Raw genomic sequence first — 25,955 nt, forward strand, 5'->3', positions numbered from 1 at the left:
GTGGTCATCGCCCCTTCACTTCTTATTCCAGATCAACTCAACCACTGTCACTGAGTCCCCATCTAGGAAGATGTTGTCAGCCCCTAGAATACGCCTCGTAAAGGTAATGCTCTCCCAAGCTGCCCGGAGCTCCGCACAAATGGCTATTATGTCACAGGTGTGATACCCTCCCACAGTAACCAACCTGCAATTGTGATCCCTGATCACAAAACCCATACCTCCTCTGTCTCCATCTGCCAACACATTGTCGTCGAAATTCACATGGCCGGGGGGCAGGAGCTCCCAAGAGACAAGTGTAAATCTAGGCACTACAGCAGCGAAGTGGAAATTCCAGATGTCCCTAGCCATCTCGGATGAAGTCGTCATGGTCGTGTTGATGATCTCTATAGATTGGAGGAGAGCTCTATCTACCACAGCCCTCGGGGATGTCCTCCTACCTTCAAAGAGACGGGCATTTCTGTCCAGCTAGATGTGATAAACCAGTTAAGCACACATAATGCCCTACTTAGCAGGACTCGGTCTCCTCATAGCCTCTCTCAATTGGCGTAAAAGCTCCTCGGTCGACCTCATAGAGTGCGGCATGGGGAATGAAGCTCTCCTCTAAACATGCATTGTCCGAGGGCAACCGAGCAGCACATGACTGATAGACTCCTCCATGTCGGGGCACTTCTCACACATCGGCGTAATTCTTACACCCCTCCTAGCTACCACACTTCGGGTTGATAGATAGCCCTACGCCACTTTCCATATGAACAAAGCTACGTAAGGGTGGATACGCATCCTCCAAATCCACCCACCATCAATTTGTCGGATTGTCTCCCCTCCCATCAGTATTTGCAAGTCTCTAGCGCGTACCTTCGTCCTTCCTGTCGAAATCCAGACCAATCTATCTGTCGTCTCCCCCGCAGGAATCGAAAGTGCCAAAACCCATACCTCCTCTCAAGGTCAACCTTAACATTCTTATACTGTCAAACAGCCTGGACTCGATTAAGCCTGGCCTTACTCGAATTAGCCGGGCCATGTAATGCGACCGTTTGACAACATATTCTCGGAGCTTTAGTTCGGCCACAACAATACGTGTGGAATGATTTACAGATCACAGTTACATAGTTCTCTAGGTATAATCTCCAGATATAACCCTTACCACATAAAACATATACCACATGACCTCCCTTGTTCCATTCCACAACCTGGTCTGTTTCCCCAGGCATATGCTCGAAACAAACTCATTAATCAAGAATCTACATTCTTGTAGTATAGGCATTCAATGCCTAGAAATCTCCCTCCAAGAGAGCAAATTGATTACAGCTAAGCTAGTCATATTCCACTATTAATTTCTTAAAGATCAAAGATTCTCCATGGTGCGCTGTTTGCACTGCAGCATCCGATGCAACGCTCGATGATGATGGCTGCTAGAAGCAAACTTATTAATCATGCATCTATGTTCTTGCGGTATAGGTATTAAATGCCCGAAAACCTCCCTCCACTGAGGGAGCAAATTGATTACAGCTTAACCAGTCACATTTCACTATTATCTTCCCTAGGATATCACTATTATTTTCTCCAAGATCAAGGATCCTCCATGGAGCGCTATTTGCACTGCACCGGATGGTGATGGCCATCATCAAAAAATGGATATCCATCAAAGTATGACATATAAAAACATCTTGTTGGATGGCCATCCATCTCCGGCGGTCATCAAGCACTATACCAAGCTCTACAGCACAAACCATGCCCCGCAGAGGATCCGTGCTCTTTCTGGAGAGGATCTGTGCTCTTTCTCGAAACCCATCTCCAGCAATCACAGCATCCTTACAGTACATCCCTGACAATAGGCGTGGAATGACATGGGCATGGAACTCTTAGTTCAACCTACAATATAGATAGGGTACCAAGACATCACAATATAACTAAATAAAAAGACATAAATTTAAATAAGTTTACCAAAATAGATCATGGTAGCATTCACATACAGTTTAGCTAATAAAATTTTCACAGGTTATCCCTAAACATAGATACATGTCAATAACACATCATGTCCATTGTTCGATTCTGACTCTCTAAAATTTATAAGAGCCAAAAGGTGAAAAACAGGGATAATCTTCTGAACTAAAACCCACAATGTGCAGTCCTGGGTGGTCCGGTCAGACGAAGTTTTCTATCCACAAAAAATATCTCATTCAGAAGCTGAGTATTAGCGCACACAAATCGGACACAGAATAGCTCTATGGCAGAGCCTTTACAGAAAAACCAACCAATCAACAAACCACGAACAATACAATCAGTGCCGAATCTTGTGCTGCCGGGCGTAGGAGGCATTGAAGGAGCTTCTTATGCCGTCAAAATTTTCTAGAAGCATTACTGCAAGGAGTGTTGGTTGTAAGAGCAAAGTCAGGCATTCTGGTTGAACTTAGAAGAATCGCCTCCTGAAATTTCTGGTAGTTGCCTGGTACGAACGCATGAGGAGTCCAATACCAATTCCTATTCCAACACACATTCCCAATCCTATCCCAACACCGACTCTAACACCAGCATTGAACCATGTTAATTGGCCATCATCATCCAAGTACCAACCTTCAGGATAGTATCTATGACCAACCTTGATATTTGGATCATATTCATCAATCTCTTCTGTAACCTGTAAAAGCCGTACAGCTTTGATTAGTTCCAATCATCTTATAAGTTTAAATAGATGATATATGAACAAAGCAACAAGCAAGAAAATTGTCTACAGCCATTGATCATACAGCAAAACAGGCAAGTAATTTTAGCTGGTTCATTGGCTACACAATTTAAGTTCCAAACATCCACCTACTAAGCTCTCTTCTCGCCTTGGTGCCTAGGAGATCCTCCCCTCAGTAGCCTTGTCAAGGCACCCTCTTCCTCTTCTAAATCCTATGTCCACCTCCTTACTAGTACTATTAGGTTCTATATTAGTGGAAACTCTTCACATAATCACTCAAACCAAGCGCATAAGGAAAATTACCTTTGGCACATTATCAGAAGTGTCTTTACTTGAAATATATGCATGGAGTTTAAATTCCTTCATCTAGCCTTCCTAGGATTATGAAGCCAATTTTTCAAAGATTTCCAAATGCTAATAATTAAAAGCAGAAACTAACAGAAGTCTCCTCACACTAGAATAAATCAAAACAAATGACTATATATTATTGAAGTTTCCTGTACCAGCAGAATCTTCAAGCATGAAGAATCATCAAATCTTGCCTCTCTTCTTTGTCCAAACTTTAACCAAGTTTGGGGAAATCTTTGAGGTTGCTTTACAATTGAGCTTAAACAACACGGCCAAGAAAGTTCATTTATCCATCAATTTGCCAATTAAGTTTTAAGGTACGCCCGTCGCCTGCCCTGTCCAACATAATTCAGGACTAATCTATAGAGAGGTGACATAACAGGACCTGATCAGAAAACATTTGCAAGGTCTGCCCAGACCTGGATTTGAACCTGCCCTGGACATAGCAGGCCCTAATCTAATTGAAATTTGGGGTTATTTTCAGGTTCAAATCAAGCTTAAAATCAGGCATAGTGAAGTTTTTATGAAATCTAAGCCCAAGCCTGGCCCCAAAAAAATAGGCTTCATATTCTTTGGCCCACACCTGGCCCAAGTGCCCGAAATCTGAGCCAAAGCCTATATTTTTCAGGGCTAGGCCTTCCAACTGATCAAAGCCAGCCAAGTTCATCGACACCCCTAGTACCAATGCATAATCTGTTTTTGCTCAAACATTAAAACATTATGTGAAATTTCAAAATATTTCAATTTACATAGTTCAACTCAGTCCCCATATTAATGGAAACATTATGGGTTGCAATCAGCTTTTTTACATGGAATGTCCTCATTAAAAAGTTGCATAACTTAAATATCCCCAATGACCAATCGGCCATTTGAAATATGAACCAGATTTTACCCTTCCTTTCCTCAGAATCTAATGGACTATGTACAAACCAACACCATTTAGCTGTAGAAACACTAAAATACTCTTATCTCATGTGCAAAGCCATGCTACTCTCTAAAAAGGTACTATTCTTCTTTCTGAAAGAAAAATCAATCTAATTGGTCTAGGCTTTGTAAGTCCTTTGCCATATTCTTCTGTTAAGGAAACCTCAGCCAACATAAGCTTCATCATATTTTCAGCTGTATCTTCCATTAACATTCTTGAAGTACCTCACCACAAAAACCTAAGCTCCCGTCTTAGCAAGGAATCTTCATGCTATCATGCACACATCGATGCAATTTTTATTGGCTCCTAATCACTTGATCCTCCATCAGTGCAACTCCAGTGTCTACATGCATATAATTACTCCTGTCTTTCCTGATAAGATTAACATCCATGTCAATGCTCTTCTCTCTGCAATACAATGAGCTTGTTGTATGTGAATCCACATTTCTGTCAGCATCCTCACCCAAATGAAATAGTTCCTTATATTTCGTGTATGTATAATACTTGAATGATATGGTTAACAAAAAAATATTGCCTTGTGTAACAGAATACACAAAATTTTATTTGCCTGACATTTTCACTGGAACTTCAAAGAACTCTCCCCTTCATCCGCCTGACGACCTAAAAATTTTTCCTCCCAAAACTTTTGGCTTTGCATCTAACATTTGGTGTCATATATATAGTCTATTTATTTTACAAGTACTATAAGCAAATGAACCATATATCTTCACAAAGTTCTCCATTTCATAAAAAATGTATGTGCCCTCTAGTGACAATAGAAGGAGGTCTAATCCTCTTATCTACATATACATATTACAGGTTTCTTTCATGCATATGCTCTTAATTCCGTTGTTATCCATAGCTATGACCAACAAGTCAGAAGTTCACCTTTATAATGACCTAAAATGGTTCTACATTCATCAATCTTCCACTAAATATGTTGAGAACTGAACATAATTAAGCACATAAATCTCAACATGCTATGGATAATGGAACTACAAGGATCTTATGATCAAACTCGACCTTTCTTTTTTGTGTTCTATGATAACTTTTTCCAAATAGACAAATTTTGGACATCTAAGGATAAAAATTGAGGAATGTCCTTCATCCTAGCTATTTCCAACAATCTGCTAAGTGGACCCTATCTATGTGCACATTGTGTGGATTCTGTCTGTGCGCACAATGTTCATAAAGAAATCTCACCCAGGAACTAGTTTTTAGGGGTCAGAGCCTGTTTGGGGCAGTAAGAAAGCATAATGCCATATGAAACCTCCCTCACATGAGCATATATTATTTTTAATAAAATAAGGTCAAAGCAAAACACCTAGGTTTCATGAATTCTATGATTGAATCACCTCTCATACTAAACTCCCTCCCTTCCCAACGCACCTTCTATGATTGGGTTTCCCAATTAGTCACCACAAGAGTCTGTTTGGCATATCAAAGAACCAACATAAGATGGCACAGAGGACCCCTTAAAAGTCCCCCCCAAAAAACAATATATGGTAATAATAGATGCGTGTCAAAACCTATGAGTATGAGGCTTGACTGAAATACCCAATATCCCTAATATTCCCTTTAGACAACCTCAACTCCACCACACCCCCTTCCTTTCCAAGCTTAGGCTTTGTGAATAAGTTCATTGAATCCTTATGTGATGTACAAAACTCAATATACCATTTTTAACAGGATAACTTAAAAAATGCTAAAGATGGAACGATGAATAAAATTTCACAAATACGAGGCACCTATTTATCTTTTGAATGCACAAATGTGATCATGCAAAATGAACTTAGACTAAGTAACTCTACTAAAATAGTATTCAAATATCTTCAAAAGGGCAGCCCAGTATACAAGGCTTCTACCATGTAAGGTTGGGGAGGGTCAAATATATATCGCCTTAACCAAGAAATGTTGTACCAGCCCGTACCGTCCGATTCAGCCCGTACCGAACCGGTCTGGTCTCTGATTGGTCCGGTTCAGCGTTAAAAAATGGTTTCGCCCTTGTGGAGCCGAAACCCAGCGTACCGGACTGAACCAGATGGTTCCGTCCGATATGGCTAGAAACCGTTGCGAACTGGTTCGCACCGACTCCGGTGCCACAGCGCACCGCATGCGCTATGTTAAGGCGACCGATTCGGACTGGTGCTCTGTGTTAAGGCGATCGGTTCAGTACCGGTCCAATAATCGATCAATACAGCTACCGGTTCTACGATCCTTGGCCTTAACCCTACATGCAGAGAGGTTGTTTCTATATTTCGAACCCGTAAACTTCATATCATAATGAAGCAACTTTACTGATGCGCCAAGATTAACCCTCCTATTCGAATGTCTTCTAGTCTTAAAAACTAGCTACAACTAGCAAGACTACTTATGATAATTATGAAAGCATATTTGTAGCCAGTCTTATATTAAGATGTCTATGGATTTTAATATTTCTTTTACAAGAAAGGGTAGAAATTTTAACAACAGACAACCACATCGACCTTGCCTGTTGATTAGGACTTGTTTTTGCATGTATAACCTTCTTCAAAAATTAATTAATCATTTTATCAGTTGCTAGTCAATTCCTTGTTATGGATGATTCATCGATGTTATATAGAAGAGGTGAGTTGATTAAACAAATCTATCTTATGTTTATGTCATTCCACTAGAACATCCAATCAACATGACGAGATATGAACACAAACGAGATAATATGGCAACATCAAGCTGTAACGTGTAAGCCTATAAAGTTTCATGTCATTTTGTCAATGCCAAAACCATGAACTCCCACTGCAACACAACCAAAGTAGGAAAGAATATATATCACATCTAATGATTGCCATAGATTGGTAATCTGTAACTAAGAAGGTTACACTAATGCACCAATATGGCTTCTTTCATAACATGTATTACCCATCTTAACATTTTTCATTCTTCATAGTACTTTAACAATTTGCACCCTTGGAACAACATAGGAAATGAAAGATCAACCTGACAATTGCAAACTAAGCATTATAAAATAGAAAAAATTGTATTAGAACTGTAAGTAACCTTCACCCCCTTTCCCAATAATTTGAAGCTGGCTTTATGTGTCCTACAATGCAAAGTCTACATCAAATAACACTGAGGTGCCCCGACTAGAGTGACAAGAAGACAAGAGCCCGCACCAAATACCTATCATGCCAAAAGAAAGAAATGGGTTCTTATCAAGGCTTGTTAGGCTGGGCTTTTCAGCCAAAATAAATTAATCTTGGGCAAAACCAATTGGACGCTAATTTCAATCAGCCTAGTGGAAATGACTATTGGTTTGCATATCTTATCCTCATGCAGCTTGTGAGTTTTGAGAGTATCTTTCTGTTATGTTGCATGTTCACACATTGGGCATCCACTTAGCGGTTAATTTCGTTTCACCGTGTAGTATGAGCAAATCATAGGGAGTTCATCAAACCCATGTTTGGATGCTAGGAGAAGCTTCAAGCCATGGAATTTGTAGCACCACCATCCTTTATGCCAGTGAATTGAGCTTAGCAAACACCAAGACTGCTGGAAGTTATCATGACCAGCTTAGTGGACTTGCTACTACATTATCTAAGATGTGAAATGAAGGGAAACTAATGCATTATGACCTTCCATCAAGATCATTAAAAATCAACCATCTGTCATACGCCATATGTTATCATGCTTTTCTCTCCTCTGGCTTTTAATAGTAAACCTACTAGCTTCCCTATTGGTTCTCACTCTTCTAGCTTTTGATGAAATCTGTTATAAATGCATCTGACGGGTAAAACAGATTCCTGCAGAAATGGACTGGTAACCATCCTACTTGCTCTTTCTCTTGCAAGTCTAGCAGCTCGAATAATATGCTTTGCTGAAATTTTATGGAGGAGAAGGCAGTTAAATATTCCCTTAAGTCTTATCACGGATATTCTTAGACCAAGCATGAAATGCTCAAGCAATGCTTTCTTAAAACCTCTGTTGAGCAAAGTTGTCGTCCGCTCTCACTTCTAACAAACAAGAAAAAGCTTATAGTTAAAAAGAAATAGCTGTTTCACTATGATTTAGCAATGTGAAATGGGGAGGAAAACTGCAAATTGCAAGGAATGTATTTAAAAAAAAAAAAAAAAACAACTTACAGATGATGATGATGTTCTGCGGTGAATCAACCCTTCATTGCTTCCCTGCTCCCTCCCAGCGGTCTCTTCATCCTCCGGTATCGCATCCAGCGCTCCTGGCCTCGCGGCCTTCCGCCTCGGGCTGAGCTGAACGGTCTGTGTGACTATCAAAGGAACCCCTGCATAGCACCCGGCCACATAGACCTCGATGGACGGCGACGAGATCCCAAGCTTGGATTGCATGAACGCAGAGGAAGCAATCGATGCAGCAGAATAGCAATCCATGCTCCACCCGGTCTTCGGATCCTTATCGCACGACCCTGAATGGTTGTCGAACCCAATTACCCCATTGCTCCACGGAGCCTCCACCCTCCCCAGAGAACCGCAGAGGATCAAATTGCCCCTATCATCGCAAACCTCGAAATCGACGGCCCCGGTGAGGCGGACGCCCTCGGTGCTGACGTAGGTGACCTCGGCGGCGTCGCGATCGAAGCGGTCGCGGCGGAGGGGGAGGGAGGTAGGGTCGGAGTTGGGGACGCGGGCGCCTTTGATCTCGAGGGCGGCTCCCATCTCGCGGCGGAGATGGGAGAGGGTGAGGCGGGGGGGCACGGCGTCGGCAGCGCAGGGGGTGATGCGGACGTAGAAGAGGCGAATCTCGAACCAGGAGGAGGGGGCCGGAGCGGCGGGGGGGCCGTTGGCGAGAAGACGGCAGAAGTTGCCGGCGGCGTCGGCGGTTCCCCGCCGGGGCGGGGGAGGCGATGGAAGGGAGATCGCCAGGGACGGCGAGTGGTCTTTCTTCTCCTCCGACGTAGGGGACAAAAGATCCATCATCGCCGCCCAATCGGGCCGGATTCAGCGCCCGGACGACGAAGGTTCCACCATGGATTCCAATTTCCCCCTCGTCGTCTTCTTGCCCTATGATTAGATGGAGAATTAGGGTTAGGATTATTGTTATGGTTCTTGGAATCGGGGTGGGGGAGCTGGGGAGAGGACGAGGGTGTTGGAGAGAAAGGGAGGAAGTCGAAGGCGAAGAGAGGAAGGGAGGGTCAAGGGAGAGAGGGAGCAGCGCGCGGCGAAGACGAAGGGAGGGAAGAGCAGCGCGCGCGGAGCAGCGGCGATTTCACGACAGGAGGGTGGTCTAAATAAATCACAGCTAAGACTTGTTTTCCGCTGTTCCTATCTTCCGAATAAGCTTATGTAGGACCGCCAATAGAGACAAAAGTATTCAATATCGTTATTTTTGAAACCGGAGTGGAATTTTGTCTGATTTCAGGGATTATACTTCCGGAGGAATAATGGAAGCAAAAGGAGATATTTTTTTGTATAATTTTTGAGGCAGAGGTCCGCTGTCAGACGAGGGGTAGAAAAGCTTACACGAAGCGGTTCGAAGTCAAAACGTCGTAGGGCCCGCGGAGAAACAAGCATGTAGAGATTAGGTACCGATTTGAAACTAACTGGTTTTAGCAGGGTGTGCAAAATAATCAATCAAACCATGAATCCGATCCGAATCCATCTGTTTCTAACCGATCCGACCCAAACCTATGTACATTCAAACAAATATAGTCCCATCCATATGTGTAGACAATATATATATATATATATATATATATATATATATATATATATATATATATATATATATATATAACCATACTAGACCCATATGTATATAGAAAAATATATATCTTAATTTTTTTTATATGTGGAGGCTTAGTCCAACCTATTTAGTCCAATTCATTGAATATCAATTCTATATAAAAGAAAATTTTTATGTTTAGACTTAGCCTAATCCATATAGCTCAACTCATTAAATTCAACTTGATAAACTAAACCGAATGGAACCGATTTTTTAGGGTCAATTTGAACCCAATTTAAATAGATTGGTTATGTTTCCGTTTCAATTTTAGGAAACCCACTTAAGTCGGTTCAGTTCCAAAAATAACCCTAAACCAACTTGGCCTGAACAATGCACAACCCTAGCTTTTAGAATTAGACCAGAAGTGTAACCAATTTAACGAGGAACCAGTCACTGGTCCAATTTAGTTCAAAGTATATTTTAAAAGTGGTCAAAACTTGGTTGAACTCAAGAGAACATGATGAATCGGTTAGACTAGTCACAAGGTTCAATTTGACATTTTTTGAACTTTTAACTCAAAATTTCTCAGGCGAAGGTCCAAACAGTACTCACCAAGTCGTTCAGCGACAGCGACAGCAAAACGCAACACCTCGCAAACTAGTTGGGAGACATGGGTGGTCTTTGCGGCATCTCAATGAAGGGTTTCACATTGGCAATCTAGTCAAGCTCGTGAAAGTCACTTTTCGTAAAGTCGGCCTGGTTGTAGAAGCTAGAGATCGTGATGACCTGTCAGGAGTTCATGATGGTGTTGGAGAAGCCACCGAGACCATGGATGGAGCTGGGGTTGGAGACAGTGAGAAAGATGCTAAGGCGACTGATGAGGGAGCTATAGGTAAAGGTAGCATAGTCAGTAGACTACTTACCGTAGAAGGCTATGAAATGAATGCCGAGGGTGACGACGTGGTTCGCAATGGTGGAGTTAAAGATCCCCACCTTGTCGAACGTGTGTTGCTAGATGCCAATGTAGGCAAGGGACCAAGTCATGAGGGTGTTGTTGTGGACTAGGGTTTTGGGGAGGCACAAATCTAAGGTTAGGGATCTAGGGTTTTGGAGTTGGCCTCATCTTGCATTAGTGGAGGATTCGAGTTCGTGATCGAGCTTGAGCTGAGAATGGAGAGCATTGAGGCTGCTAGATTTGGAAGAGATGAGGTCTATTTCTAACAAAAGGGGAGAGAGGATCAGGCAAAGGGAAGAGAAAGAAAAAGGGGGAGACAATGTCTAAGGCCTGCGTCTCAGTTGAGAGAAAGTTAGGGCCGACACAACAGATGCCTCTTTTCCTTTTCAAGTTGGCATCATATATCAGTCATTAGATATGTGATTAGTGGCTAAGATACAAGTACCCACTTCTAACTATAGAAATAATATTACACTAATGTATCTTGCTAGAAATTAGAATAAAGAGAATAACTAGTGATATTTTTTTCTATTTTTCTTGTTTTTAGATTTTTTTAAAAAATATAAAAATATAATTATGATGTCATAATAATGTTTGTTGACGTCATCGATTAACTCGGGAAGACAGCTTGCCAGTATATTGTCCAATCAAGTTTTAAAAATATTGTTTGATCCAAAAGGATCACCGAACTCGATGTGGACCACTTTAGCCACTATAGATAGGGCTAGACAGGTCCAAGGGTGAGATCCACTATATTGGATGTCGAGTCGCAAGCTAAACTTTCGAATGCCATAACTTTGTTATATTATATCCGATTAAGATGATCTATTTTAAAAAAAAATGGATAACTTTTCAAGATCTATAATATGGTGTCCCACATAAAATTGAGCAACGTCCCTAGAAATCATGCTCAAATTCTACCGTTTGGATCCTGAAAGAGGCCGGTCAAACTAATTCTTTTTTTTCGAAAAAAACTTTGATCTGTCATATCTTTTAATCCGAGAAAAATCAGACAGAGCGAAAAAAATAAAGTTGATATAAAAGTATAGATTTACCTTTTGTAGACTTCTAGCTTTTTCATATTTATTTATACTAATCATGTCTATTTTAAAACAAATGAGTCTTATTAGAACTAGAAAAAAAAATCTGATCTAAATTATACAAGGGCGAAACTTACCATTATAAATAGAGGCTATGTATCTTAGTTTTATGAACATCAATAAAATAAAATGAGACACAAATCCTACTATCATATTTTTTTAATATTTTTTTTTTTTTGAAAGATTTGAGTTGAGCTGGTTGAAAAAATTCTTTCTTTTTTTTTTTCTATTGAATCACTGTTTGAGAGTCAAATGACTATTCCAAGATTTTACATAACATCGTTATAATTATTATAATGATTTTGATGGCCTCTTATTGTTTTGTATTATATGTTAGAATTCTCTATGTGCTATCAAATGATCGATCTACTCAGGCTTAGGTAAAAGGAAAAAAATAAAATCGTAGAGTGAGAAAGGAGAGTAAGTACATCATAGTGGTTATGTGTGTGTGTGTATATATATATTTGTTTTTAGGACTATTAGATAAACTTCAAAGGTTACATAAGGCTAAAGTCCCTGGAGATATGAGTACTTAAAAATTCATTGTACATACATATGTATGTATGTAATAAGAAACCCTATAGCTACTAAACTATATTTGGGAGAAGAGAGAAGAGAGAAAATAGGAGTAGAGTCCAATCTATTTAGAAGTTGAATTAGATAGTTCAATCTTTTTGCAAATTGAATTAGGGAAAGATATATAGAAGAGAGAAGAGAGAAGCAATATAATAGAGTCCAATCTATTTAGAAGTTGAATCAAATAGTTCAATCCTTTTGGGAATCGAAATAGTGAAAGATACAGAGTCCAACCCATTTGAGAGTTGTAATTACGATAAACATAAATAGGAGAAAAAATTTTGGTATAAAAAATAACAGACATAATCAAATAAGAGAGAAATTCCTGATATAAAAAATAAAGAAGCCATATAGATGCTGGTCTTAGTGACACTAGTATTAATATACTTGATCATCATTAAAGTTTATTGTTTAATGTGAAATGGATATTAATAATGTTGGTATTGATATGCTCGTCCGTCTATTGTATTTATCTAAATGGAGGTTTAACTTATCTTATGCTCTTCATGACTTTATTCACCGGTATTAATAATACTAGTATCGATGTGGTCGGCAATTATTAAATTTTATTACTAAATATACAACAGAAATCTTGTTATTGAAACTTTTTATTTATTTATTTCTTACATTGTTATTGTTGCTGGTGGTCCAAACCGTGAACGATTGGCACTGCGGTGTGAACGGGGTTCCGTCTGAGTTGTCTTGGTTGGTGTTGGCTGCGCTCCACCTTCCGCCAAGAAACCTGCAAACAAGCCTTGCACCACCACCAGGGTGGTGATGGCCCTCCGACGGTCAAGTCAGAGGAGATTGGAGGAGGAGGAGAGGTGATAATCGCAAGTAAGAGAGTGCTCTGGGAGATATTGCTCACCTCCCCCCTTTCTCCCCCCGGCCGCATATATACCTGGCTGGGGGGTCTCTCAGGGGGGTTCGTTATCGTGGGGCACGATGGTGTGGCCACTGACATGGCCGTTACAGGGCGTCGTGGAGCAGCACCGGGTACGGCCACGTCAGGGCATAGTGGGGCTCCGCTTTGTACGGCTGATGCAGGAGATCGTGGAGCAGCATCAGATACAGCCGTTGCAGGGAGTAGTGGAGCAGGAGGCCGCGGCGTGCCTCTGGGGAATAGCCTGTCGTTATCAAGAGATCTCCGACTCGGGGTCGGATTGCTGGATCAAAGGGCAGCCGACTCGGGGTCGGGCTGCGGAGCCGAGGATATCCGACTCGGGGTCGGATTGCTGGATCAAAGGGCAGCCGACTCGGGGTCGGGCTGCGGAGCCGAGGATATCCGACTCGGGGTCGGATTGCTGGATCAAAGGGCAGCCGACTCGGGGTCGGGCTGCGGAGCCGAGGATATCCGACCCGGGGTCGGATTGCTGGATCAAAGGGCAGCCGTAGTCTTCCTGGGCGCGCGTGCCGGTCACGTGGGGCATGGCGGCTTATTTCCCCCGTAACAGTAGCCCCCCACTTCCGAGCCTGGAACCAGAAGGGGAACAGGTGAAGGGAGTGATGTTTCGGGATTGCCGCCGTTCCTCGGAGAGGCGCGTGCGCTTCGAGCTCCCCGCCCTTTTTATGGCGTATGGCGGTTATTGCTGACCCGGCAGTCTGAGGATTTCGGCGGACATCCTTCCTTAATGGTGTCGATTCGCCTTTGGGGCGCGAGCGACCCTTCGGCAGCCAGGCGTCCTCTGGCGTCATTGAGGCGTCACTTGCCTTTCCGCCTATTTAATCGGGGGCCTTTCCCCGTCCGTCTTCTTCTTTACAGATATTTTCAAGTTTCCCCTTTGCGCCGCTGTTGCTGCCGTCGGACTATTCGCTCGTTTCTCCTTTGGCGCTCTCGGAGCCGCTCTTACCTCTTTTCCGGTGAGTTTTCCCCATTCTTCAGCTTAGGGCTCTCCATACTTTCCCCTCTTATACTAGTGTACTCCAGTCGCTCCGGTCTTTCCCCCCTTCCTGTCCCCGTCCTGACCGTAGGTTTATTGGCCATTAGGAATGGGCGAAGTGAGGGCAGACCAAATTAAGTCGGAGCTGGTCGCCACAGACTTAGACAGACTCGTGGCTCGGTACCACCTTCCCGAGGCCTGCAACGCCACGCTCCCGGGGCCTGAGGAGAGGATGTCCCATCCTCCTCCAGGGAAGATCGCCATCAATGAGGGCATTCTCCAGGCCGGGTTCCGCTTTCCCCCTTCGGACTTGGTCATGCAGGTGCTACGGGGTTTAAGAGTGGCACCGACGCAACTGGTGCCGAACTCGTGGCGGGCCCTGACGGTCTTCCAGGTTCTCTGCCGTATGCACGAGATCCCCGCCACCCTGAATGTTTTTTGGGAGTTCTACAGCCTGAGCGGCCACCCCCAGGACAAAGGGTGGTGGTGCTTCGCAGCGCGGCGAGGATGCGGCCTTGTCAAGGAGGCTCCTACCTCCATTCACAAATGGAAGGAGCGCTTCTTTTTTGTTGATGCAGATCCCTCTTGGGAAATCAGGGCGACCTGGGAGACCCCGATGAAGTCTCCGATCGGCCTATCGAGACTGTCAAGGGAGGAGTCCGATGGCTTGGCCGCCTTGAAGGGGTTGGTTGCCGAGGGCCAGCTCCCCCCGGTGGCCCGCCTTATTTCCGAGGATACTTTGGTGAATGTCGGTCTGAGCTCGGTCCCCACCGACCGTGAGTCCGCCACTGATTCTTTCTTGACTTTTTCCCTTCTTTCGTCCCGTTCTTTCCTTTGGTTTCTCCGTCTCCGACTATCCCGTCCTTTTTGCAGAGATCGACGACGTCATGCGGTCGGTGAAGACAAAGGCTGTTGGTAGGGCGTCCCTGCTGGAAGCAGCCCAGAGGAGGAAACGAGCTCTTCCGAGCGGGGCCCCACCGGCGAAGAGGTCCCGTAAGGAGGTGCCTCCGACGCCGACCGACGAGTCCGGGCCCACCGATCAGGGAGACGTCGTGGGCACGGACCGGCAGCTGACGCTGTATCAGCCCTCCGGTGGTAAGATTGCCGCTACTCCGGAGGTATCATCCGAGCCTGCCCGAGACGGACGGGTCGGACGTGATCGGTCCCCGACCCGGCCTCCGACTCGGTCGGCTCCTGACGACTCGAGGAGGGACGCGCCGAGGCCCCGACCGAGCGAGACCCTATCAATTCCTGGGGTGACCCCCGCCCCGAGCGCGATCGGCCGGACTCTTCCCCAGGCGATGGATAGGGGTAAGGCTGCAGAACCACCGTCCGGCTCTGGGGAGAAATCGGGGTCTGCCTTCACTACCGATGGCGCCCGAAATCTCATCGAAACAGTGCTGCTGGAGAAGGACCGTCGGCGGGTCCGGGAGTTGGAGGTCTCTGACGTTGGGGCTGCCAGCTGTGTCTGTCTTATGTCGGTGAGTGTTCTTCTGGCCGCTTTTCACCATTTATTGGCTCTGTTGTTCTCCGCCTGACTCCCTTATTTTTCCTATTTCTTAGCTCGCCCAGTACATGATCCGTCTGGAGGAGTGCTACAAGGAACAGGCGGGGCTTCTGGCGAAGGCCGAGGACCGGCTGAAAGCAGTGGAAAAGGGAGGCCAGGCTGTGGCAGGCAGGACAACCGGGGACTTCGAGGCGAGGCTCCGGGAGGCCGAAGAGCGGGCACTCGGCTTTGCTGCCCTCGAGAGGCAGCTGTTGGAGGCTCAGGAGCTTGCCTCGGGTCTCGAGGGCGAGGTCAAGAAGGCAGATGAGCGGGCCGAGAAGCAGTCCCGGAAGGCTGCCGACTACCGGGAGAGGTGGGAGAAGGCCCAGCGGTCAGCCGACGACGCCCGCAACCGAATTCGGTCTCTTGAAGCTAAGCTGGGCGAATTGGAGTCGGCCTTGGAGAAGTCCCGTGCGAGCGATCAGGAGCTTCATTCGCGCCTGACGGAGGCTGAGGCTGCTCGCATTGCTGCCGAAGCGAAGCACAAGGAGGCTCGGGCTGAGCTGCTGAGGGTCTCCACCGAGGCGGAAGGCCGGATTGTGGCGAAGGTCTTGGAGGCGAAAGCCCAGATTATGGAGCGGGCAGAGGCGGCACTGGCCGAGAGGAGTGCGGAAATCGGGCGTCAGGCGGTAGAGGCTTATCGCCAGTCCGCCGAGTTCGCTCATGATATGTCGGAGGCAGTACAGACCTATCGTCAGTCCGACGAGTTTGTCCGTGACGCGTCGGACGCGGGGGCCGAAGCCTTTATCTTGGGCTTCGAGGAGGGCCTGGCAAGGGTGTCGGCTAAGTACCCCGAAGTTGACCTGAGCGAGATCTCCCTTCTCGACTCCTCTCCGGCGCCATTGCCTGCTGGTTCTCCTGCTGCTTCCCTACCTCCTGCGGACGAGCCCGACGTTCCCGACCCGGGAGTTCCTCCAAGCTGACCTCTTGTACCTTTCGTTGTCTTCTCTTTTTTTTGTATACCGGGGTTTTGCCAAATTGTATGGGCCTCGGCCTTGAAACAATGAAAATTAATGCAAGTTGAATGTTTCTTCATCTCGCCTTCGTCCTTCTTTTTCTTTTAACTCTCGGTAGCGTCTTGCTGACTCCTGGCTCCCGAAATTCTTCCGGCGCTAGGCCAGGCATCCGAGGGTTAGGCCTCAGGAAACTCTTCCGGCGCTAAGCCAGGCATCCGAGGGTTAGGCCTCAGGAAACTCTTCCGGCGCTAAGCCAGGCATCCGAGGGTTAGGCCTCAGGAAATTCTTCCGGCGCTAAGCCAGGCATCCGAGGGTTAGGCCTCAGGAAATTCTTCCGGCGCTAAGCCAGGCATCCGAGGGTTATGCCTCAGGAAACTCTTCCGGCGCTAAGCCAGGCATCCGAGGGTTAGGCCTCAGGAAATTCTTCCGGCGCTAAGCCAGGCATCCGAGGGTTAGGCCTCAGGAAATTCTTCCGGCGCCAAGCCAGGCATCCGAGGGTTAGGCCTCAGGAAATTCCACTCGTTGGTCGACCAAGGCTGGCGCATGCCGAGGCAACTGGTCGGGGCTTCAGGCTAGTCTGCTCCCGGGATGGTCATCGGGTTAGCCTGGCATCCGAGGGCCGAGCCTCGGGACCTTCCACTCGTTGGTCGGCCAAGGCTGGCGCAAGCCGAGGCGACCGGTCGGGGCTTCCGGCTAGTCTGCTCCCGGGATGATCATCGGGCTAGCCAGGCATCCGAGGGCCGTCAAGCCTCAGGAAATTCCGCTCGTTGGTCGGCCAAGGCTGGCGCAAGCCGAGGCGACCGGTCGGGGCTTCAGGCTAGTCTGCTCCCGGGATGATCGTCGGGTTAGCCTGGCATCCGAGGGTTGTCAAGCCTCAGGAAATTCCGCTCGTTGGTCGGCCAAGGCTGGCGCAAGCCGAGGCGACCGGTCGGGGCTTCAGGCTAGTCTGCTCCCGGGATGATCGTCGGGTTAGCCTGGCATCCGAGGGTTGTCAATCCTTAGGAAATTCCGCTCGTTGGTCGGCCAAGGCTGGCGCAAGCCGAGGCGACCGGTCGGGGCTTCAGGCTAGTCTGCTCCCGGGATGATCATCGGGTTAGCCTGGCATCCGAGGGCCGAGCCTCGGGAAATTCCGCTCGTTGGTCGGCCAAGGCTGGCGCAAGCCGAGGCGACCGGTCGGGGCTTCAGGCTAGTCTGCTCCCGGGATGATCGTCGGGTTAGCCTGGCATCCGAGGGTTGTCAAGCCTCAGGAAATTCCGCTCGTTGGTCGGCCAAGGCTGGCGCAAGCCGAGGCGACCGGTCGGGGCTTCAGGCTAGTCTGCTCCCGGGATGATCGTCGGGTTAGCCTGGCATCCGAGGGTTGTCAAGCCTCAGGAAATTCCGCTCGTTGGTCGGCCAAGGCTGGCGCAAGCCGAGGCGACCGGTCGGGGCTTCAGGCTAGTCTGCTCCCGGGATGATCGTCGGGTTAGCCTGGCATCCGAGGGTTGTCAATCCTCAGGAAATTCCGCTCGTTGGTCGGCCAAGGCTGGCGCAAGCCGAGGCGACCGGTCGGGGCTTCAGGCTAGTCTGCTCCCGGGATGATCATCGGGTTAGCCTGGCATCCGAGGGCCGAGCCTCGGGGCATTCCACTCGTTGGTCGGCCAAGGCTGGCGCAAGCCGAGGCGACCGGTCGGGGCTTCCGGCTAGTCTGCTCCCGGGATGATCATCGGGCTAGCCAGGCATCCGAGGGCCGAGCCTCGGGGCATTCCACTCGTTGGTCGGCCAAGGCTGGCGCAAGCCGAGGCGACCGGTCGGGGCTTCCGGCTAGTCTGCTCCCGGGATGATCATCGGGCTAGCCAGGCATCCGAGGGCCGTGCCTCGGAAAATTCCGCTCGCTGGTCGTGCGCTTGTCGCTCGCTGCCCGACGGGGTTTCTCCGTGGCCAGCCGCGATCATGTTTCTCCTTTTCTCTAAGCGTTGCCTGGGGGAACACGAGAAGGGCATTAAACGCTAATTAATGCGTTACCTGGGAAATCGGATCACCGGCTGCTGCTTGCGAGGAGTGTTAGTTGAGCGGCCGCGATACGCGGGTTCTTCGAGGAGGATACGGCCTGGGCGCGAGCGGAGATATGTGGACCTAGGGGTACATGACACCCGGATTGTCCTGCACAAAGAATGCGGTTTAAGGAGAATGACGCTTAGGAAATCGCGGAGAGATACGCCTCGGGAGTCGGAACGGCTCCGGTTTCAATGCGCCTGCATTTATTGGAGCCACCCGCATCGGAACGACCAGGGGGCCGCAGTTTCGGCTATAAATACAGGTGCAGGTACGATGGAGTTTGCCAAGCCGGAGCTGTTCAGGTTGCCATGGACCGCGGACCTCCTCTTTGGCATATGACTGAGAGACTCCTGTTGAAGGAAAGGGGAGACGCTCCCCTTGCGGCTTCAGCCAACTAGCCGTTTCATCTGGGATCAACAAGGAGGGTCTTCCCGGCGGAGCTCCGCTCTAGGCGTTTCATCCGGGATCAGATCTCCCCTCCTTGAAGTTCAGCCTCCCGATTGAGCTCTGCACCAGACGCTCAGTCCGGGACCGCGCCTCCATATGCTCTTCCCCCTCGTATTCCTTCTCTTTCCTACCACTGGGGAGGATGGGAATATCCTTTGGAGGCGGCGTTCCCCTGGGGGCAGCGGGAGCTTCTTCTGCGGCGGCTCCTCGTCTTTTTGGTGAGGTGCTGGATGGCGCCTCCGGTTAGAAGCACCCACTTCCGGTGGGATTGCAGCTGCTTTGGGTTGAGGGTTTGGGATCCTCGGTCCTCAGCTCCACAGATTCTCCACCTCTTCTTTGCTTTCTTTACTCCCTAATTCCCCTCTGGGAATTCCTTGTAATCACACGAGCACGCCATTGTAACCAGAAATTATTGAAATGAAAAGTGTTGCACCTTTTCAAATTGTCTTTCTGGCCTTGTTGTTCTATTGGTAATACATCCGCAGGTTAGCGGAATTCCAGCCCCTTGGAATTTCTCGGCCGTCTAGGGCTTCCAACTGGTAGGAGCCAGGTCGGTTTACCCAACGAACTTTATACGGGCCTTCCCAATTCGGCGCTAGCTTCCCACCTTCCGTAGGTTGAGATGCCTTAGCTCGCCTCAGCACCAGATCTCCAATTCTGAAAAGCTTCGGTCGGACTTTGGAGTTGTAATATCGGGCCACCCTCCGCTGATACATTGCCATCCGAACCTGCGCCATTTCCCTTGCTTCTTCCAAGAGATCCAGGTTCCCTCGGAGTTGCTCCGAGTTGGCCTCGGGTCGGTGTGCGGCTACCCGAGGTGAGGGAAGTCCGAGCTCTACGGGGACAACGGCTTCCGTGCCATAGGTTAGGCTGAAAGGCGTCTCCCCGGTAGGAGTCCGATGCGTGGTCCGATACGCCCAAAGGACATTCTCGAGTTCCTCGACCCAAGCTTGCCCCGTCCGTCCGATCCGCGCTTTGATACCTTGGAGAATTGTCCGATTTGTGACCTCGGCCTCGCCGTTGGTTTGGGGATGCGACACGGACGTGAACCGATGTTCGATCCCGAACTCCTCGCAGAAGTCTCGGAAATGCTTGTTATCAAACTGTCGACCGTTATCCGAGATGAGGACCCGAGGTACCCCAAATCGGACGATGATGTTCTTCTTTACGAACTTCCGGACTTGCGCCTCCGTGATGGTGGCCAGTGGCTCTGCCTCCACCCACTTGGTGAAGTAGTCGATGGCGACAATCAAAAATTTCCGCTGGGCCGAAGCGATGGGGAATGGTCCGAGGATATCCATTCCCCACTGTGCAAAGGGCCAGGGGGCGGTGATTGGCGCCAAGGGAACAGAGGGGACTCTCTGGATGTTGGCGTGGCGCTGGCAGGCGTCGCATTTCCGTACGTGATCCTTTGAGTCTTCCAATAAGGTCGGCCAATAGTAGCCTTGCCTCATGATCTTATGTGCCAGGGACCTAGCCCCCAGGTGCGATCCGCAGATGCCTTCGTGGACTTCGCTGAGGGCGTAAGCCGCTTCCGAAGGGCGGAGGCACCTTAAGAGGGGGGCGGTGAACGAGGTCCGATACAGCCTCCCTTCGTAGAGTACGTAGTGGGCGGACTTCATAACAAGTCGCCGAGCTTGATCTTCATCTTCGGGGAGGATCCCTTCGGCGAGGTAAGCTACAAGCGGGTCCATCCAAGATGGTTCCGGATCAATTGCCATTACCGCTTCAGCCTCGCCGATGCTCGGGGCATCTAGGGTCTTCAGGTATATCGCCCTTGACAAGTTGTGTGCCTCAGCGCCCACCAAGCGGGACAACCTGTCGGCCCTAGCATTTTCGCTCCTTGGGACCTGCTGAATGTCAATACTGCCGAGGTCGGGAATGAGTGCTTGCACCTTCCGGACGTAGCTCTGCATGGTCGGGCTCCGTGCCTCGAACTCCCCTCGAACCTGCCCGACCACCAGCTGGGAGTCGGTGAAGACCTTCAGACGCCGGATGCCGAGCTCCTTGGCGAGTTTGAGTCCCGTGACTAGGGCCTCGTACTCCGCCTCATTGTTGGTCACTGGAAATCCGAACCTCAAGGCATACTCGGCTATCACTCCATCGGGATTGGTAAGGACCAGCCCAGCCCCTCCACCTTCAGGGTTCGACGACCCGTCAATGTGGAGCGTCCAGATCGGGAGATCGAGGCTGGGTGTTTCCGGCGGCCTAGGTTCCGTCTCCTGCACAGTGCACTCAGCGAGAAAGTCCGCGAGCACCTGGGCCTTGATGGCGGGCCGGGGCTGGTAGCGGATGTCGAACTCACCAAGTTCTACTGCCCACTTCACCAGCCGTCCCGCATTCTCAGGATTGCTGAGGATCTGCCGCAGTGGTTGATCGGTCAAAAGGGTGACAGAATGAGCCTGGAAATAGGGGCGAAGCCTCCTGGTCGCAGTCAGCAGCGCGAAGGCGATCTTTTCAGCCTTCGTGTACCGCGTCTCGGCATCCCGGAGGACTCGGCTGGTGTAGTACACGGGCTTCTGAAGTTTTGCCTCTTCCCGAACCAGTACTGCGCTGACTGCGGTTGGGGAGACCGCCAGGTAAAGGTAGAGCATCTCCCCCTCTTGCGGCTTGGACAGCAGGGGAGGAGACGCCATGTACTCCTTGAGCTGGTCGAACGCCACTTGACATTCAGCCGTCCAGAGGAAGTCTTTCGGGCGCTTCAACACCTTGAAGAACGGTTGGCAGCGTTCGGCCGATTTTGCCACAAATCGTCCGAGCGTGGCGACCCTCCCAGCGAGCTCCTGAACCTCCTTCACTTTGGTCGGAGGGGACATATCTTGGATGGCCTTGATTTTGTCCGGGTTGGCCTCGATCCCCCGCTGGTTGACAATGAAGCCGAGGAACCTCCCGGCCGAAGCACCAAAGGCGCACTTCGCTGGGTTTAGCTTCATACGAAACTTCCGCAAGGTGGCGAAGGTCTCCTCCAGATCCGCAATGTGCTGATCCGCATGGCGGCTCTTTACCAGCATATCGTCCACGTACACCTCCATGTTCCGGCCGATCTGCTCCTTGAAGATTTTATTGACGAGGCGCTGGTAAGTAGCGCCAGCGTTCTTCAGACCGAAGGGCATTACCTTGTAACAGTACAGCCCCCTGTCTGTTATGAAGGCCGTTTTCTCCTCGTCCTGTGGAGCCATCATTATTTGGTTGTAGCCGGAGAAGGCGTCCATGAAAGACAGCAGCTGATATCCGGAAGTCGCGTCGACCAGTTGGTCTATTCGCGGGAGCGGAAAGCTATCCTTGGGGCACGCCTTGTTCAGGTCGGTGTAGTCGACGCACATCCTCCACTTCCCGCTCGCCTTCCGGACAAGTACGACGTTTGCCAGCCACTCGGGGTAGCTCACTTCCCTTATGAAACCTGCCTCCAAGAGTTTGTCTACCTCCTGGTCGACCACCCGGATCCGATCCGGGGCACAGTGTCTCTTCTTTTGCTTTACTGGTCGGTGGGTCGGGTCGACGTTGAGGGCGTGAGAAATGACCTCCGGGTCGATCCCAGGTACATCGGCCGCCGACCAGGCAAACACATCAGCATTGGCTCGGAGGAATTCCACTAACCGGAGCCGAGCTTCCAAGTCGAGGTTGGCACCGACCCGGACCGTGCGGTCCGGGCGGCCTTCTTCGAGGGGAACTTCGATTACGCCCTCGGCCGGCTCCCCGTGCCGCAAGGCCACTTCGTCTCTGGCGTCAAGGGACTCGACGCTTAGGGCCTCCATGGGCTTCTTCCCTTTGAGAGTTGCTAGGAAACACTGCCGTGCGGTTGGTTGGTCACCTCGGACCTCTCCAATCCCGGCCGCCGTGGGGAACCGCATAAGCAAATGGTAGGTAGAAACCACCGCGCGAAGGGCGTTCAGTCCGGGTCGTCCGAGGATAGCGTTGTAGGCCGAGGGGACACGGACGACCAAGAACCCGAGTCGCACCGTGGCTTCTGCGGGTGCAACGCCCGCAGTCACAGGCAGCTCAATGACACCTTCGGCCGAGATAGCGTCTCCAGTGAATCCTATGAGGGGGGTGGATGTTTTGTGCAACAATTGTCGGGACAAGCTCATCTTTTGGAAGGCCTCGTAATACAAAATATCAGCTGAGCTTCCACTATCCACAAGAACACGCCTTACATCATAGTTCGCCATAGTGAGAGAGATCACCATGGCGTCATCGTGGGGAGTCTGAACCCCCTTTACATCTTCATCGCAAAAAGTGATTACATTTCCGACCCGCTGCCTCTTCGCGACGGCCACTCCTGATGCTTCCGCCGAGCCCCCTGCGTTCCTCACGGGCCGAGAGCAGCCCCCAGTGATGGTGTGGATGACTCCCGCAACGGGTCGATTCTGCTCCCGAGGCTCCTGAGGGGCCGGGTCGACCGGACGCGGGCCTGCCGGGGGACGTCGGTCGTTTACATATCGACCGAGACGCCCTCGGCGAATGAGAGCCTCGATCTCGTCCCGAAGCTGGAAGCAGTCTTCGGTATCGTGGCCGTGGTCTCGGTGGTACTCACAGTACGCCCGAGAAGGCCTCCTCCCAGGGATCTTCTTCATCTGCCTCGGGACCGGGAGGTCCTCCCGCCCCTTGACCTCCATGAGGATCTGGGCCCGGGGGGCCAGGAGTGGGGTGTACCGGTTGAAGCGTCGGTGCGGAGAACGAGGGCGTGTGGCGCCGTGGTTCCTTGCTGGTGACGGGCTTCTGCGCCGGCGTTGAGGCGTCGGGCTCCTCCTCTGGGGTGCCTCTTTTCGCCTTTTCTTCCCGGGCTTTAGAGGGGCCTCGGCGGCCTCCTTGTTCCGGTGGGATGCTGCCTCCTCGGCGTCTGCATACTGGTTTGCCCGAGATAACAGCTCCGGGAAGCTCCGCGGCAGGCGTTTGTCCAGGGAGAAGGTGAGTCTGCCCTTCCGGAAGCCACGCTTCAGGGCTGAGAGAGCCACTTCCTGGCTCAGGTTCCGGACCTCCAGTGTAGCCTTGTTGAAGCGGGTGAGATAATCCCGCAGGCTTTCTCCCTCGTTTTGCCGGACATCAAAGAGGGAGTCGGAGACCAGTCGCCGCCTGCTACTAACGGCGAAATGGCTGATGAAGAAGCGAGTGAACTGGTCGAAGGACTGGATGGAGTTAGCCTCCAGGCCGGCGAACCATGCCCTTGCCGGGCCACGGAGGGTCGCCGGGAAGGCCTTGCAGAGGAGCGGATCCGATGCTCCATGGAGGAGCATAAGAGTCCTGAAACTCTCCACGTGGTCCCGCGGGTCCGCCGCCCCGTCGTAGGGTTCGATCGCCGGCATTTTGAACCCCGGCGGGTTCGGGGTCCGCAGGATCCTCGAGGCAAGCGCCGGCTGGGAGGAGATCTCCAAGTCAGCGAAGGGATCTTTGGAGTGGCCCTTCAGGACCTGGAGTTGTCTGTGGAGATCGTCCACCCGCCGGTCCAGAGAGCGCGACCGGTGGGTGGGGGACAAGGAGCGGCGCGAGGGGGACCGACTGGAGTGCGGGCCCCTCGAGGACTGGGGTGTCTGAGAACGCGCCCGGGTCCGCCTCTCGTACCCCGCACAGCTCCGATGAGAAGGTCCTGGCAGAATGGACCGTACTCGAGAATCCTCCTCGCGCCGGCGCTCCTCTCCATGGGAGAGGAAGGAGCGCGGGTTGTGAGGAAGAGGCGAGTGCTCGGGGGGCAGCGGCTCTTGAGCCCGTTGCGGCACCCGAGAGATCACACCCTGCAGATTCTGCACTGCCTCCGCGAGGGTGCGAACCTGCTGGGCTAGCTGGTCGAACTGAGCAGCTTCGACCGTCTGAATGGGAGAAGGGGCGGTGGAGTGCTGCTGAGAGTGCGTTGGGGACGCAGCAGCCTCTCGGCCGGAGGCGCGAGAGGCTCCGCGACCGGAAGCATTGGAAGCTCCACGACCACCTCGCCGTGCCATTACGATCGTTCTAAGATTCGGGCCCTTCCTCTAGCGCCAACTGTTGCTGGTGGTCCAAACCGTGAACGATTGGCACTGCGGTGTGAACGGGGTTCCGTCTGAGTTGTCTTGGTTGGTGTTGGCTGCGCTCCACCTTCCGCCAAGAAACCTGCAAACAAGCCTTGCACCACCACCAGGGTGGTGATGGCCCTCCGACGGTCAAGTCAGAGGAGATTGGAGGAGGAGGAGAGGTGATAATCGCAAGTAAGAGAGTGCTCTGGGAGATATTGCTCACCTCCCCCCTTTCTCCCCCCGGCCGCATATATACCTGGCTGGGGGGTCTCTCAGGGGGGTTCGTTATCGTGGGGCACGATGGTGTGGCCACTGACATGGCCGTTACAGGGCGTCGTGGAGCAGCACCGGGTACGGCCACGTCAGGGCATAGTGGGGCTCCGCTTTGTACGGCTGATGCAGGAGATCGTGGAGCAGCATCAGATACAGCCGTTGCAGGGAGTAGTGGAGCAGGAGGCCGCGGCGTGCCTCTGGGGAATAGCCTGTCGTTATCAAGAGATCTCCGACTCGGGGTCGGATTGCTGGATCAAAGGGCAGCCGACTCGGGGTCGGGCTGCGGAGCCGAGGATATCCGACTCGGGGTCGGATTGCTGGATCAAAGGGCAGCCGACTCGGGGTCGGGCTGCGGAGCCGAGGATATCCGACTCGGGGTCGGATTGCTGGATCAAAGGGCAGCCGACTCGGGGTCGGGCTGCGGAGCCGAGGATATCCGACCCGGGGTCGGATTGCTGGATCAAAGGGCAGCCGTAGTCTTCCTGGGCGCGCGTGCCGGTCACGTGGGGCATGGCGGCTTATTTCCCCCGTAACAGTTATAATTGCATTTTAAAAATAATTGGAAGAGGGGAAGC

General features: G+C 50.4%; 2 protein-coding genes across 2 annotated transcripts; one reads left to right on the plus strand and one right to left on the minus strand.

Annotated features, from left to right (window-relative positions):
- Nucleotides 1–1,929: 1,929 nt before the first annotated feature.
- On the minus strand, nt 1,930–9,180 carry LOC103715806 (uncharacterized protein At1g01500-like). Its single transcript, XM_008803563.6, has 2 exons — nt 8,075–9,180; nt 1,930–2,638 (listed from the first exon to the last, which is right to left on the minus strand). Exons 1-2 carry the CDS (start codon nt 8,882–8,884, stop codon nt 2,411–2,413), a joined length of 1,038 nt encoding a protein of 345 aa, XP_008801785.4. The 5' UTR covers nt 8,885–9,180; the 3' UTR covers nt 1,930–2,410.
- A 4,460-nt stretch (nt 9,181–13,640) lies between these two features.
- Nucleotides 13,641–19,015, plus strand: LOC149752744 (uncharacterized). The gene is made up of 3 exons (XM_089925718.1): nt 13,641–15,621; nt 15,704–16,017; nt 18,979–19,015. The coding sequence occupies exons 1-3, from the start codon at nt 15,028–15,030 to the stop codon at nt 19,013–19,015; spliced, it is 945 nt and encodes a 314-aa protein (XP_089781844.1). The 5' UTR covers nt 13,641–15,027.
- Nucleotides 19,016–25,955: the final 6,940 nt, after the last annotated feature.

Source organism: Phoenix dactylifera, chromosome 10, assembly GCF_051530095.1.
Source record: "Phoenix dactylifera cultivar Ajwa chromosome 10, Ajwa_hap1_PhDact_Kaust_v1.1, whole genome shotgun sequence".
Classification (NCBI taxonomy): Eukaryota; Viridiplantae; Streptophyta; class Magnoliopsida; order Arecales; family Arecaceae; genus Phoenix; species Phoenix dactylifera.